This window comes from Grammomys surdaster, unplaced genomic scaffold (genome assembly GCF_004785775.1).
Source record: "Grammomys surdaster isolate TR1022 unplaced genomic scaffold, NIH_TR_1.0 126035, whole genome shotgun sequence".
In the NCBI taxonomy this organism is placed as follows: Eukaryota; Metazoa; Chordata; class Mammalia; order Rodentia; family Muridae; genus Grammomys; species Grammomys surdaster.
The window spans coordinates 4,647,771-4,659,204 of NW_021620848.1; the positions used below are offsets into that span (position 1 = coordinate 4,647,771).

An 11,434-nucleotide genomic window follows, 5' to 3' on the forward strand; every position below is an offset into this window, starting at 1 on the left:
GTATGCCTGGCTTTGTCCTCGCTTCTCTCGCTAGAGAGCTTGGCCTCTTGATCACCACAACAAAAATTGGCTTTTTCCTAAACCAAGGCCGCCCTTGATATGGCCGCTAACATTGGGGAGCCTTCCTTTATGACAATATTACACCCCAAACTGACAAATGGTTGGTAACTTGAACATTCACAAAGGGACTAGGATGGCTGTGAGTTAGCCCAATGACGGGATTATTGTAGGTCCACTTCCCAGGGGCCCACCCAATGCAGCCGAAAAGGAGTGCGTGGTGCTGTTAGTGGGTGCAGCCTACATGGCCTAAGACAGGGCTCTCACCCTCCTTTCACCCACATCGGAGTCCCTTGACGTTGCCCATCGTCGACAGCCTAAAGCCTTCGACCATCGATGTGACTCGTCTCACATCAGTGTTTTGGGGTTGTGAACTTGTCTAAGACCCCCCATAATTAGACATCCAAATTCAAAATTCACATAGTTGGGATTGATCATAAAATGCCTTCTCTAACTAAACAGAGAAGGGGGAGATGCCAGAAGCCAGGACCCTCGCCCTTACCCTCACCCCCTACCTTTCCCCACCTGCACAATGTCCTCTGAAGCTTGGCAACTGCAAGATCCTGCTTAGCAACTGCAGATAGACTCAAAGCAGTGTACCATATCATCTTAAGAATAGCAGGGAGACCATAACTCAAGCAGTGTACCATATCTTCTTTAGAACAGCAGGTAGATCATAATTCAAGGCAGAGTACCTTATAGACCATGACATGTTTCAAGGCACAGGCCAAGAAGATTTTGTACTTTTCCACCACTTTGCCCTTCTTACCCCCTCCCCTTGTAAAACATGCTATAAAAAAGCATTAAAAAAAAAAGAAAAAAAAAGATATAGACCAAAATTTTAAGCAGTTTGTTAATACACAGTTTACACACACAAAAAAAGAAATTTCACTGATATATATTGATCTATTTATTTTACTGTTTTGAAGTAAGTCTCTTTTGCCCAATTTGAATCTTGGGTTTCAGTGACTCTTCTTTTTCAATGTTCTAAGTGCTGGGATTTCTGGAGGCATGAGCCTCCACACTTCTTATTAATTACTTTATTTATAAAGTAATAACTCCATCATTAAATGTAACAATAAATACCTTCAACCTATTTACAGGATAATCCTCATAAGTGGAATGATTAGGCTAAAAGATATACATTTTTTAAAAATACTGATATTCCTCAATTTTAGCTTTTAAATAGTGTCTTACATTTTTTAAGGATGAGAAAGTATAATATGCTGTAGAAAAGACGCCTGATAAAGCAGGGGGGAAAGAAAGGAACAGTGCTGTTAGCTCAAGGGATGGAAAACTCTTGTACCAGTGATTAATTTAGTGAATGGATGTAGGAGAATTTTGGGTACATTTTGTGTGTTTAATCAAATGCAGGTCTCTTCTGAGTGTTTTTGCTTTTCAGGTGAAGAAAGAGTCAAAGTTATTAGAGTGGAAGAGTTATTGAAATTTGAGATAAAGGATATGAATTTTTTTTTGAAAGTGAGAGAAGAAATTGCCCAGGGAAATGGAGGCTTGCTGGGCAGCACTGCAGTGAACTTTGAAGGACTGCTGTGGGTGAAGATTGCCTTATTAGGAAGGAGTAAATAAAAGTAAAATCAAAGCCAAAACATTCATTAAATATATATGTAAACCATATTTTACATTTACTTATTTACATTGGGGTTGGGGGTGACTCTATAATTTAGAGGACTCCTTTTTAGTCACTTGTCTTCTGCCATGCATGTCCCAGGGATTGAACACAGGTCCCAAGGCACCTTTGCTGGCTGATCCATTTCACAGGCCTTCAAATAGTCACTAAAAAAATATTTATAGGGATCTCGTTTGTAGGAGCACTCTTTCTGAATGCTGGCTTTGTCACTTAAAGCGGATCACACACATTACTACGCACATACAGCTGAATAAGGTAAGGTATTTATCCTGTACGCAAAAATATAAAATCTCCCATGGGAGCTTTTAAAATGAATTGTGTTAAAGGTGTGTTGGGGGTGGGAGGACTGCAGAATGCTGTCTCTGATAGTCTGAGCTTCCGATGAAAACGTGCACGTAGACAAATTTGCAGTAACATATAGGTGGTCCTAGAAACATGAATCGAGAACCTCTTCCTTCAAATTGAGTCCTATTTTAAACATTGAATTTTATATAAATCGAGCATATTTTATGAGTTTTAATTTGCACACGGTTTTAAGAGCCATTTCACAATTGTGTACTAGACACCTCAGCTAAGCAGTTTGAAATCATCTGAGGTTTAACAAAAGTTTTCAAAAATAGGGTAGTTTCTTTGACCTCTTTATCTAAAAATTTCAAAGGTTATCATCATATATAACTGTAGTAAACTATCGAGTCAACTATTTGACTAACATTCGTTGATACGAGTTACTCAAATTTCTTCAGTTGTCCATGCCCGTTTCCTGTCCAATATTCCAATTCAGGTTGTCATACAACTTCTGTTCTTTGAGTTTCTTATTCTTCAAGAAATTAATGTTTTTGAGCTATTTTTTCGCCTTAATATGCATTTGTAACTTTCTTCGAAACTTGGAAAGGAAGTTAATACTAATTTAAACTAGAACTACACATCGAGATGTTTGTCCTAAGCTAAGACCCGTAGCTTCTCAGACACCGAGATAAGCTTCTTGTGATTGGACAGCGTGCGTACGGCGTGACGCCGGAAGGTCGTGTGATTGGTCCGCCGACTCCCCTGCAGCTTTTCCCTGTCGCTTAAGGCTTTCAGCCACTTCTCTTTCTCTAAGCGAGCGTTCTTTGTTGGTGACTGGAGCTGCTAGTCCAGAAGGACCAGACTGAGGGAGGCGAGGTAACTTAACTGCACATGCGTGAGGAAGTGGCGGGCCTAGACCTGGGTGGGGCAGGGGCTTGCGCGCCTTGGGCAAACTACCTTGCCTCCGGGCTCCTGGATTTCAGTTTCTCTGGTGCTTCTCAGATTCCTGTTGAGACTCTGAGCGTCTCTCACCCATACCCCACTCCTCGCTTTGCCCTCCCCGGCCCGGTTCTCCACGCTGCTCCGCCCCCTCAGCCTGCTCTTCCTCAACTCCATTCTCCAAGCTGCCCCTCTTCAGCTCGCCCCTCCTCAGCCCCGCCTTCCTTATGGCTCCGCCTTCTCCACTCCATCCTTACATTTCTGCTTTACTTAGCTTCCCGTCCCTGCCCTTTTGTCCCATAAGCTCCGCCCTCCCGGAAGCTTAGCCCCGCTCTTCTATGCTCCACCTGAGTAGCCCCACCCTCTTCACTGTCCTACTTTCTTTTAACACTCCTCTGCCCAGCCTCTCTTGCAAGCCTTTCACTGTCCCTTGCAAGCCTGTCCATCTCACTGCTGCCCCTTCTCTGTGTCTCTCGTTAGCCCCACCCTCTTCATGATTCTCCACCTCTTCAAGTTTACTATCCTCACTTGAGGTTTACCTTCTGCTCTGCACTGCATGCCACCTCTGTCTACCAGTGTCCTCACCTCCCAGCAGCCCAGCCTCCTTAGTACACTCCTCTTCTGGCCCTGTTTTCTCCCATTGCATAGCACTGATGTCTCTCTGACGGAGTTGTGGCCTTCTGGCACATCCCTGGCAAGGAGTTTTTAAAAGTTTTCTTCCTTTCCTTGGTGCTGGTACTTTCTTCTTGATTGCTGTTCAGCCTGCACAGTGCTCTGTCCTGACTGTCAGGATTCTGCTGTGTGGGAGAGAGGTAAATTGTAGTAGTGTAAATGCCATGTGTTAAGTCTCTTCTGAAGGCAGCGCAGTGTTGGTATCTGGTATGCTTAGAGGAAGGGCATTTGTTTTTTTGTTAGGTTTGTTTGTTTTTGACTAGTCATTCTTGCTGGATCCTTAAACAGACCTCTAAAGCACTGAACTGTACCTTTTCCCAAAATACCTGGGTCCTAGGTGTTCTTTAAACATCTGGCTCTTATTTAATTTTGTCGTGGAGACTTGCTTTAGCTGGTTAGAATTGGTCCAGCTTGAGACCAGGCGACTAGGCTCTTAGGCAAGGAGTGAATGACTTAGTTTCAACAGTATACCTACCCTTGGTTGTCCCTTTTTAAGTTTCCCTGAGGACTTTCCCCCAATATGTTAGCTAGCAGTCTTGAATCTAAAAGTGTATATGAATAAAAACCATGAGCAGTAGATTCCTGTTAAGCAGTCCACACAAGCAGACAGTGGTGCACTCTCAGGCTCCTGGAATCTTACAGCTGTGAGTCCGTTAACAGCTCCAGCATTTGTTGTGGAGCTTGGCAGAGAAACAGGCCTTATCTAAGCCTTGGTTTTTGCCTGCTCTAACAAAAGCCTGGTAAACTATGGCATAGATCCAGGGTTGGGGTTTGTTGAGATTCTGCTTAGGAAAACACCTTTAGATTCCTATAAAGTTGTGGGAAGTCGGTCCAAGTGTACCTTGTATGGTTCAGATTTATGTCTTCCTTGCTCAAGCCAGAAAAGAAAAACCTGATACATTGTTCTCTTGCAGGCACCATGACAACCCTGGATGATAAGTTGCTGGGGGAGAAATTACAGTACTACTACAGCACCAGCGAGGATGAGGACAGTGACCATGAAGACAAAGACAGAGGCAGGGGAGCCCCAGCCAGTAGTTCCATGCCTGCAGAGGCTGAGCTGGCAGGCGAAGGCATTTCAATCAATACAGGTACTGGAAGGCTCTGAGCTCTGGAAATGGACTCTAAAGGTGGCCTTGCAAGTGTGTATCAGAAGTCCTGCTCTCCTTTCTCCACCTCCAGTCCCATTTTCCTTCCAGAGATAACAGTGTAGTCCCTCATTGTGCTTGCTTCTGCCCTTTCTCTGTGCAGTGCAAATCTGTATGCATATCAGCATGGAAGGGAACAGACTGGATTGGGTTTAACAGCCTGTAACTCATATATATGAGTATACTGGTAGGATTAATACCTAGAAATGGCATTTTTACACTGTTAGTTTTTTAAATGAAAGTCTCTATTATTGTTGTATGTATATGCACTGTTACAATTCCAAGATACTAGTATGGAGATAAGAGGGCTTTGTGGAGTTGCTTCTCTCACCTTTACAGTTAAATTCCAGGAATTTATTTACTTCATATCTCTAGGCTTGGACTGTAGGGTCCCATGTGATGAATCATCTCAGTGGCTATTATACTATTATGTATTGCTTTCAGTTTGTAACTTTCTACTTCTAGGGATTGGTGGAGGGCTTTGTTCATGTTATGCAAGTGCTCTACCACTGACCCACTTGAACATCCTCATATTGTCAGATTGCTTGAGGTTGCGCCTGTAGTTCAGTCAGCAACACAGTATTTTTCCTTAAAGTTTTTCCCCTACTGTGCTAACAACTTTCAAAATTTTTGCCATCTTGTTGGATAAGAACTAGGCATTTTTGTTTTCTTTTTAGAGATAGTGTCTTATTATGTTGTTCAAGCTGGCCTTGAACTAATCTCAAATGATCCTCCATCCTCAGTTTCTTCAGTAGGGATTCCTGGCATGCACCACTATGCCTAGCTTATCATTGTTTTTGGAGTATCTTTTATGTCAGGATATGTAGAACTGTGTGTTCCTGCCCTCTCTTGCCTTTTGGTGCTGGGATCAAATCTGGGGCTTTGTGAGTGCTTGGTTAGTACTCTTGCAGCTGAACTGTATTCCCAGTCCTTGGTTTTTGGAGGAAGGATCTTACTTAGCTCAGGCTGACCATGAACGTCTGATCTTCCTGTATAGCATGCTGATGTTGCAGGCATGGTCCACCAGGAATTCTCTTGCTCTTTCTACATGTTTCTTATTTGCCTTTGAGTAGATAAATCATAATTTGTGCAATGTTGAGCATTAGGTTGGCCATTTAACTCCTGCAAACTACACTACAGTAGACCTCATTGTGTCCCATGTAAGGGTATACTGAGGCTGCTGCTGTGTCATAGATACAGCAAGCTCCCTGCTAATGTGAATTCCAGTTTACAGATGTCAGCTGGTCCAAAGACCCTTTCATGTTCTCAGTTATGTTTGCCCTACTCAGGTCCAAAAGGTGTGATCAATGACTGGCGCCGCTTTAAGCAGTTGGAGACAGAGCAGAGGGAGGAGCAGTGCAGGGAGATGGAGCGGCTGATCAAAAAGCTGTCTATGAGCTGCAGGTCCCATCTGGATGAAGAGGAGGAGCAACAGAAACAGAAGGACATCCAGGAGAAAATCAGTGGGAAGGTAACGGCGTCTTCGAGGCTTTCTGACTGTTGGAAGTGGGCATGGTGATTCAGAACGGGGCGTGGCGCTCCAATGGCCTCTGAGGTGCATTGACGTGCACGGCAAAGCTGGAAGGCCTGTTATAAGTTGGGGTGCAATCTGGGTTTGTTCTCAGCTCAGCTATATACATCTTTAACAGCAAAATTTCTTGCTGAGTCTATGTTTTCATTTGCTAAATGAGGTTATTACCTTTATCTTCCTAGGGTTCTGCAGCTCAAATAATTATTTTAGGGTCTAGCCTTTTGAAAGTGTGGAGTATATATTAGTTTCTTAATTGTATTCATGATTGTTTAGTGGAGACAGTAAATAGAATAGACATTCTGAGAGATACTTGAGCCCAGGTCCCTGATGCCTCATTACCTTGCCAGCATTAAAGATCTCTCTTGTTCCTTCTGACCTTGAAAGAAGTATCCTGGAGTGCCTAAGATCAGTTAGCTGTGGCTTAAAAGCTAAAAATATCAGGCACTTGGCCAGAAAGAGGGCTTAGTGGAGAAAGGAGCTTGTTAGGCAAGCCTGACGACGTGAGTTCAGTCCCCAGAACCCATGTAAAGGTGGAGGAGAGAACTAGCTCCACAGTTGTCCTCTGACCTCCATCTGCAGGTAGAGCATGTGCACATAGTAATAGCAAATTGACATTTAAAGATACCAGCCAACAGGAGGTGCAGATAAAGCATTAAACCAAGTTGATCACTTTGGGGAATGATTTTAGGTCATAAAACCAAAGGCTGTATCAGCTAAAAGATCCAGTCACATCAGCCAAGTGGGAGAGTCTCAGGTTAGAGCGATAAGAAGACTGGTAGCGAGAATTCAGAAGGGTGCTGGTTATGACACTATTGACCCAGTGTCCAGTTTAATGTGGTCCTGCTTACCACCTCTGGTCTATACATGGTTAATTAGAGATGTTTTATTGCACCAGGCCAGGAGAAAGAAGATGTCTGTCAGGGAAGCTGGCTGTAGCACAGTGTGCCTGCTGCTCACAGTCGTTGAGCAGAGCCACCAGCATAAAGCAGCAGTCATGTGACCACAGGTCAACTGTAAGAGATTCTGTCCCTCTCCTCTTAAGTCACCTATAGTAGGCCAGAACTGGAAACTGCCTGTCTGGCAGAAATGAAGCTGGGGAAAGGTTAGTGTGATGATTGTATATCAATTTGTAAAAAATGTTTGGAAACATGAGGAAATATTTATAAATTGTCATTAATTTTTGTTTTCTTTTGAGACAGAGTCTCCCTGTGCTGGCCTACAACTCTCCATGTAGACCTGGCTATAGATCATACAGATCTCTCGGCCTCTGCCTCTTGAGTGCTGGGATTAAAGATCTGAGCTTCTGTGCCGAGTCATTTTAAAGTATTGTTAACATTGCCTAGAGACAAAAGAAGGTTATGAGATACCCATAGCTGCTGCTACACAAGTAAGACAATTACAGTCAGCTGACTGACAGTAAAAAAGCTGGGCCTGGGTAGTACATACCTTTAATTCACTACATGGGAGGCTAAGACAGGCTAAGGATTGTTTGTTTGAAGTCAGCCTGGTGTATATAGTGAGAACCAGGCCAGCCAGTTCTACATAGAAAAATTTTGTTTCAAAATTGAAAAAACCACTGGGGCTGGAGAACTGGCTTAGTGGTTAAGAGCACATGTTCTTGCAGAGGACCTGGGTTTGATTCCCAGCACCCACATAGTGGTTCACAAATGTCCGTGACTCCAGTTCCAGGAGATGCAGGAGATCTGACCTCCAAAGGCACCAAGCACTCATTTGGTGCACATAAATGTATGCAGTAAAACACATAAAATGAATAAATCTTAAAAAAAAAAAGCAAGTTAGAGTTTGTGTTACGTGGATGTATGCACAAAGCAGCAATGAGGTGTGTTCCTTTGGAAGTTCCTTAATTGTGTTGTCTTTTTAAAAAAAAAAAGGATAAGAGTGACTAATACTTAGCCAAAACTGACAGAGGGGATGCTCATCAGAAAAGTGGTGCTATGTGATGCTGCCTTTTTGGAATGAGAAGCAAAATGGTATTGTAGTTAACAACTTGAGTTTTTAAAATCTAGTTTAAGGGTCTAGAGAGGTGTCTCAGTGGATCAGACTAGGCACTGCTCTTAGAGACCCCAGTGTGGTTCTCAGAACCCACAAGGTGACTTCCAACTGTCCCTAGGAATCTTCTGAACTATGTAGGCACATGTATACCTCCTCACACAGACACATTTATACACATAATTACAAAATAAAAATAGATCTTTAAAAACCCCAGTCTTGTACTTTATACTTACGTGAATTTGTGCAGATAATGTAAAATATTTGGGTTAATACCTACATTTACAAAATGGGGTCATAAAGTTCTTCCAATAAGATTAACTCAAGAATTCAGTGATAGGTAAATTCAATCATAATGACAAGGGCATGTAGTTGTAATTACCACATGGTAGGAGAGAACTAACTCCTGCAAGTTGTCTTCTTACTTCACAGACACACCATGGTGTGAGCATGCTCCCCTCCCCCTACTCCCTGAATGTAAAAGTAATTAAAAAATTTTCAAAGAGAATCTGGAAAAAAGATTCAGCTGTTACAAGTACTTGTTTTTATAGATGACCCAGGGTTGGTTCCCAGCACCCATGTAGTGATTTACAACCTTTGTAATGCCAGTTCCTGGGGATCCAGTGCCCTCTTCTAGCCTCCACAGGCACCAGCATACATGTGGTGCACATGAAATACACCTCTATCCATAAAAATTTTAAGAGAGAGATGACATAATATGAATAAGACACTAGTGTGAAGCCTCATGTGTTCTAAGTACAGGGTGCAAATCCACATTGATCTAATGTGTTTTGTGTCTTTCTTTGTTTTCCTGCAGATGACTCTAAAGGAGTTTGGTACAGTGGACAAGAACTTGGATGACGAAGAGTTTCTGCAGCAGTATCGGAAGCAGAGGATGGAGGAGATGCGGCAGCAGTTTCATAAAGGGCCCCAATTCAAGCAAGTTTTTGAGATCCCCAGTGGAGAAGGGTTTTTAGATATGATTGATAAAGAACAGAAAAGCACCCTTATCATGGTTCATATTTATGAAGATGGCGTCCCAGGGACTGAAGCCATGAATGGCTGCATGATCTGCCTTGCCACAGAGTACCCTGCCGTCAAATTCTGCCGAGTGAGGAGCTCGGTTATTGGGGCCAGCAGTCGTTTCACCCGGAATGCCCTTCCTGCTCTGCTTATCTACAAGGCGGGTGAATTGATTGGCAATTTTGTTCGAGTCACTGACCAGCTGGGGGAAGATTTCTTTGCTGTAGACCTTGAAGCTTTCCTACAGGAATTTGGATTGCTCCCAGAAAAGGAAGTCTTGGTGCTGACATCTGTTCGAAACTCTGCCACCTGTCACAGTGAAGATAGCGATCTGGAAATAGATTGAACTGATAATCTAGTTCCGTAGCTATCTCATTGTTTGGGCTGGAGGACACATGTCTGTATTTATTTCTGTCCTTCCTGTATCTTCTGGCTTTACAGCTGTTCTTTGTAGTCTCATTTAGTATGTGGAAAGTCAAGAAATTCTTTGATTAAATCAAAATGCTGACTCACTTTGTGGCTAGCAGTAAAGTGACTTCAAATTATATAAACAGGAAGCTAGGTTCTTGAGCTGTTTACTTCTCTAGCGTGACATCTCTGATACTGTTTCCAGTCAATATTGAGATGGCACCCTTGAAGGCAATGTCTTGAAAATTGTCTTCTGATGACCTCAGAATTCTACCAGGTCTGAGAGTAGAATTCCCTTGTGAGTGTGTTCTGTGCAATGGGAACAGTGCATTTCCATAATCACTTGATTGCAAATCATGTTTACTTGCAATCAGACTCATAGCTGTACTTTTTTTCTCTAGATCCTTCTCCACCAGGGTCCATACAAGGTTGGGAATGTAACTCAGTGGTGAACTCTTAACCTAGCATGGACATGGCTCCAAGATATCTGATTCCCAGCACTGATAAAACTAAAGGTTCCAGATGGTGCCTGGTGCTATGTTTTAACAGTGGCCTCTGCTGTGGGAGTCAGTGGTCTAGTCCAGCATAATGAAGTATGAACAGGAAAGGATGGGTTTTGCTGACTACTGTCATGATATTGGGAGGCAAGCATCCTATTGATTGACATTGGTTGTGTAGAGCTTGAAAACCTCAGTAGGAAGAGGACCTTTCTGTACTCCTGCTCATCAGCATCTATTCCTGTTATTTAACAAGGTAACTTCTTGTTTAACCTCAACTTTTTTAAAAGCTTTTCTTTTTTTTTTACCTACTAGAAAAAAATTCATATTTAGTAGAGGAAAATTGGCCAAAATACAGATGCAAAAGTGGTTTAAAAATATAATTCTGCCACCTAAATATTGTATATTTTGGTATAGTTCATATATAGTTGTTTTTTTTTAATGTATTCATAGGTTTTGGTTTGCCTTTAAATGACATTGGGATCATTCTGAGCATACTGTCTGATAGTATGGTCAGCTACTAACATCAGAAGTTTTCCATGTTATTAAATACTCTTCTGTAACATTTTAATAGCTGTTGGTATTCCATTAATAGATATATTGTAATCTGCTTGGTGGTTGGTTTTTAGAAAGATGGCAACCTTTTATTATGAAACATGTTCATAATAGAACATATAATAAAAATTAAGCTAAAAAGATATTTAGAAGCCATACAATTTTACTACTGATAATTACTGTCACCATTTTTACAGATCTCTTTCTAGCTTTTATGTGTATATGTGTATTTATAAAATTCATTGTCATTTAAGTTTTTTTCTTTTGATTATTCTTTATATGTTCTAGTATCAAGGAAAAAGAAATGTAATTTGGAAGTACTTGAGTTTTTTGGTTGCTCAGAAATTAACTGTAAATGAGTTTTGAAAGTATCTGTTGGATTTAATCAAGAACAGTGTGTCATTTTCTGACTGAGGAGCTCATTGTAAAAGTGAAGAAAATCATGAGCAGAGACAACTGATCTCAATAGTCTGGTTTATTTCTTTCCAGCCCCCCCCCTTTTTTTTTTCCTATTCTTAATAACATTGATAGTTACTGAATTCTGTGTTCTACTTTATGTAATAGTACATACTAAAATACTTTGGTATATTGTAAAAGTTCTGAATAATAAATCAGTTGCTTTATAGTTTACCATTTAAATAAACGATACCACGATGACTTA

General features: G+C 41.6%; 1 protein-coding gene across 2 annotated transcripts; it reads left to right on the forward strand.

Annotated features, from left to right (window-relative positions):
• Window positions 1-2,739: 2,739 nt before the first annotated feature.
• Window positions 2,740-11,434, forward strand: Pdcl (phosducin like). Of its 2 annotated transcripts, none has more exons than XM_028754703.1 (4): window positions 2,740-2,866; window positions 4,516-4,692; window positions 6,039-6,220; window positions 9,108-11,434. In XM_028754703.1, exons 2-4 carry the CDS (start codon window positions 4,521-4,523, stop codon window positions 9,657-9,659), a joined length of 906 nt encoding a protein of 301 aa, XP_028610536.1. In that variant the 5' UTR covers window positions 2,740-2,866; window positions 4,516-4,520; the 3' UTR covers window positions 9,660-11,434. The 2 variants fall into 2 exon arrangements, with proteins under 2 accessions (XP_028610536.1, XP_028610537.1); XM_028754704.1 differs by lacking the exon at window positions 2,740-2,866 and adding an exon at window positions 3,631-3,741.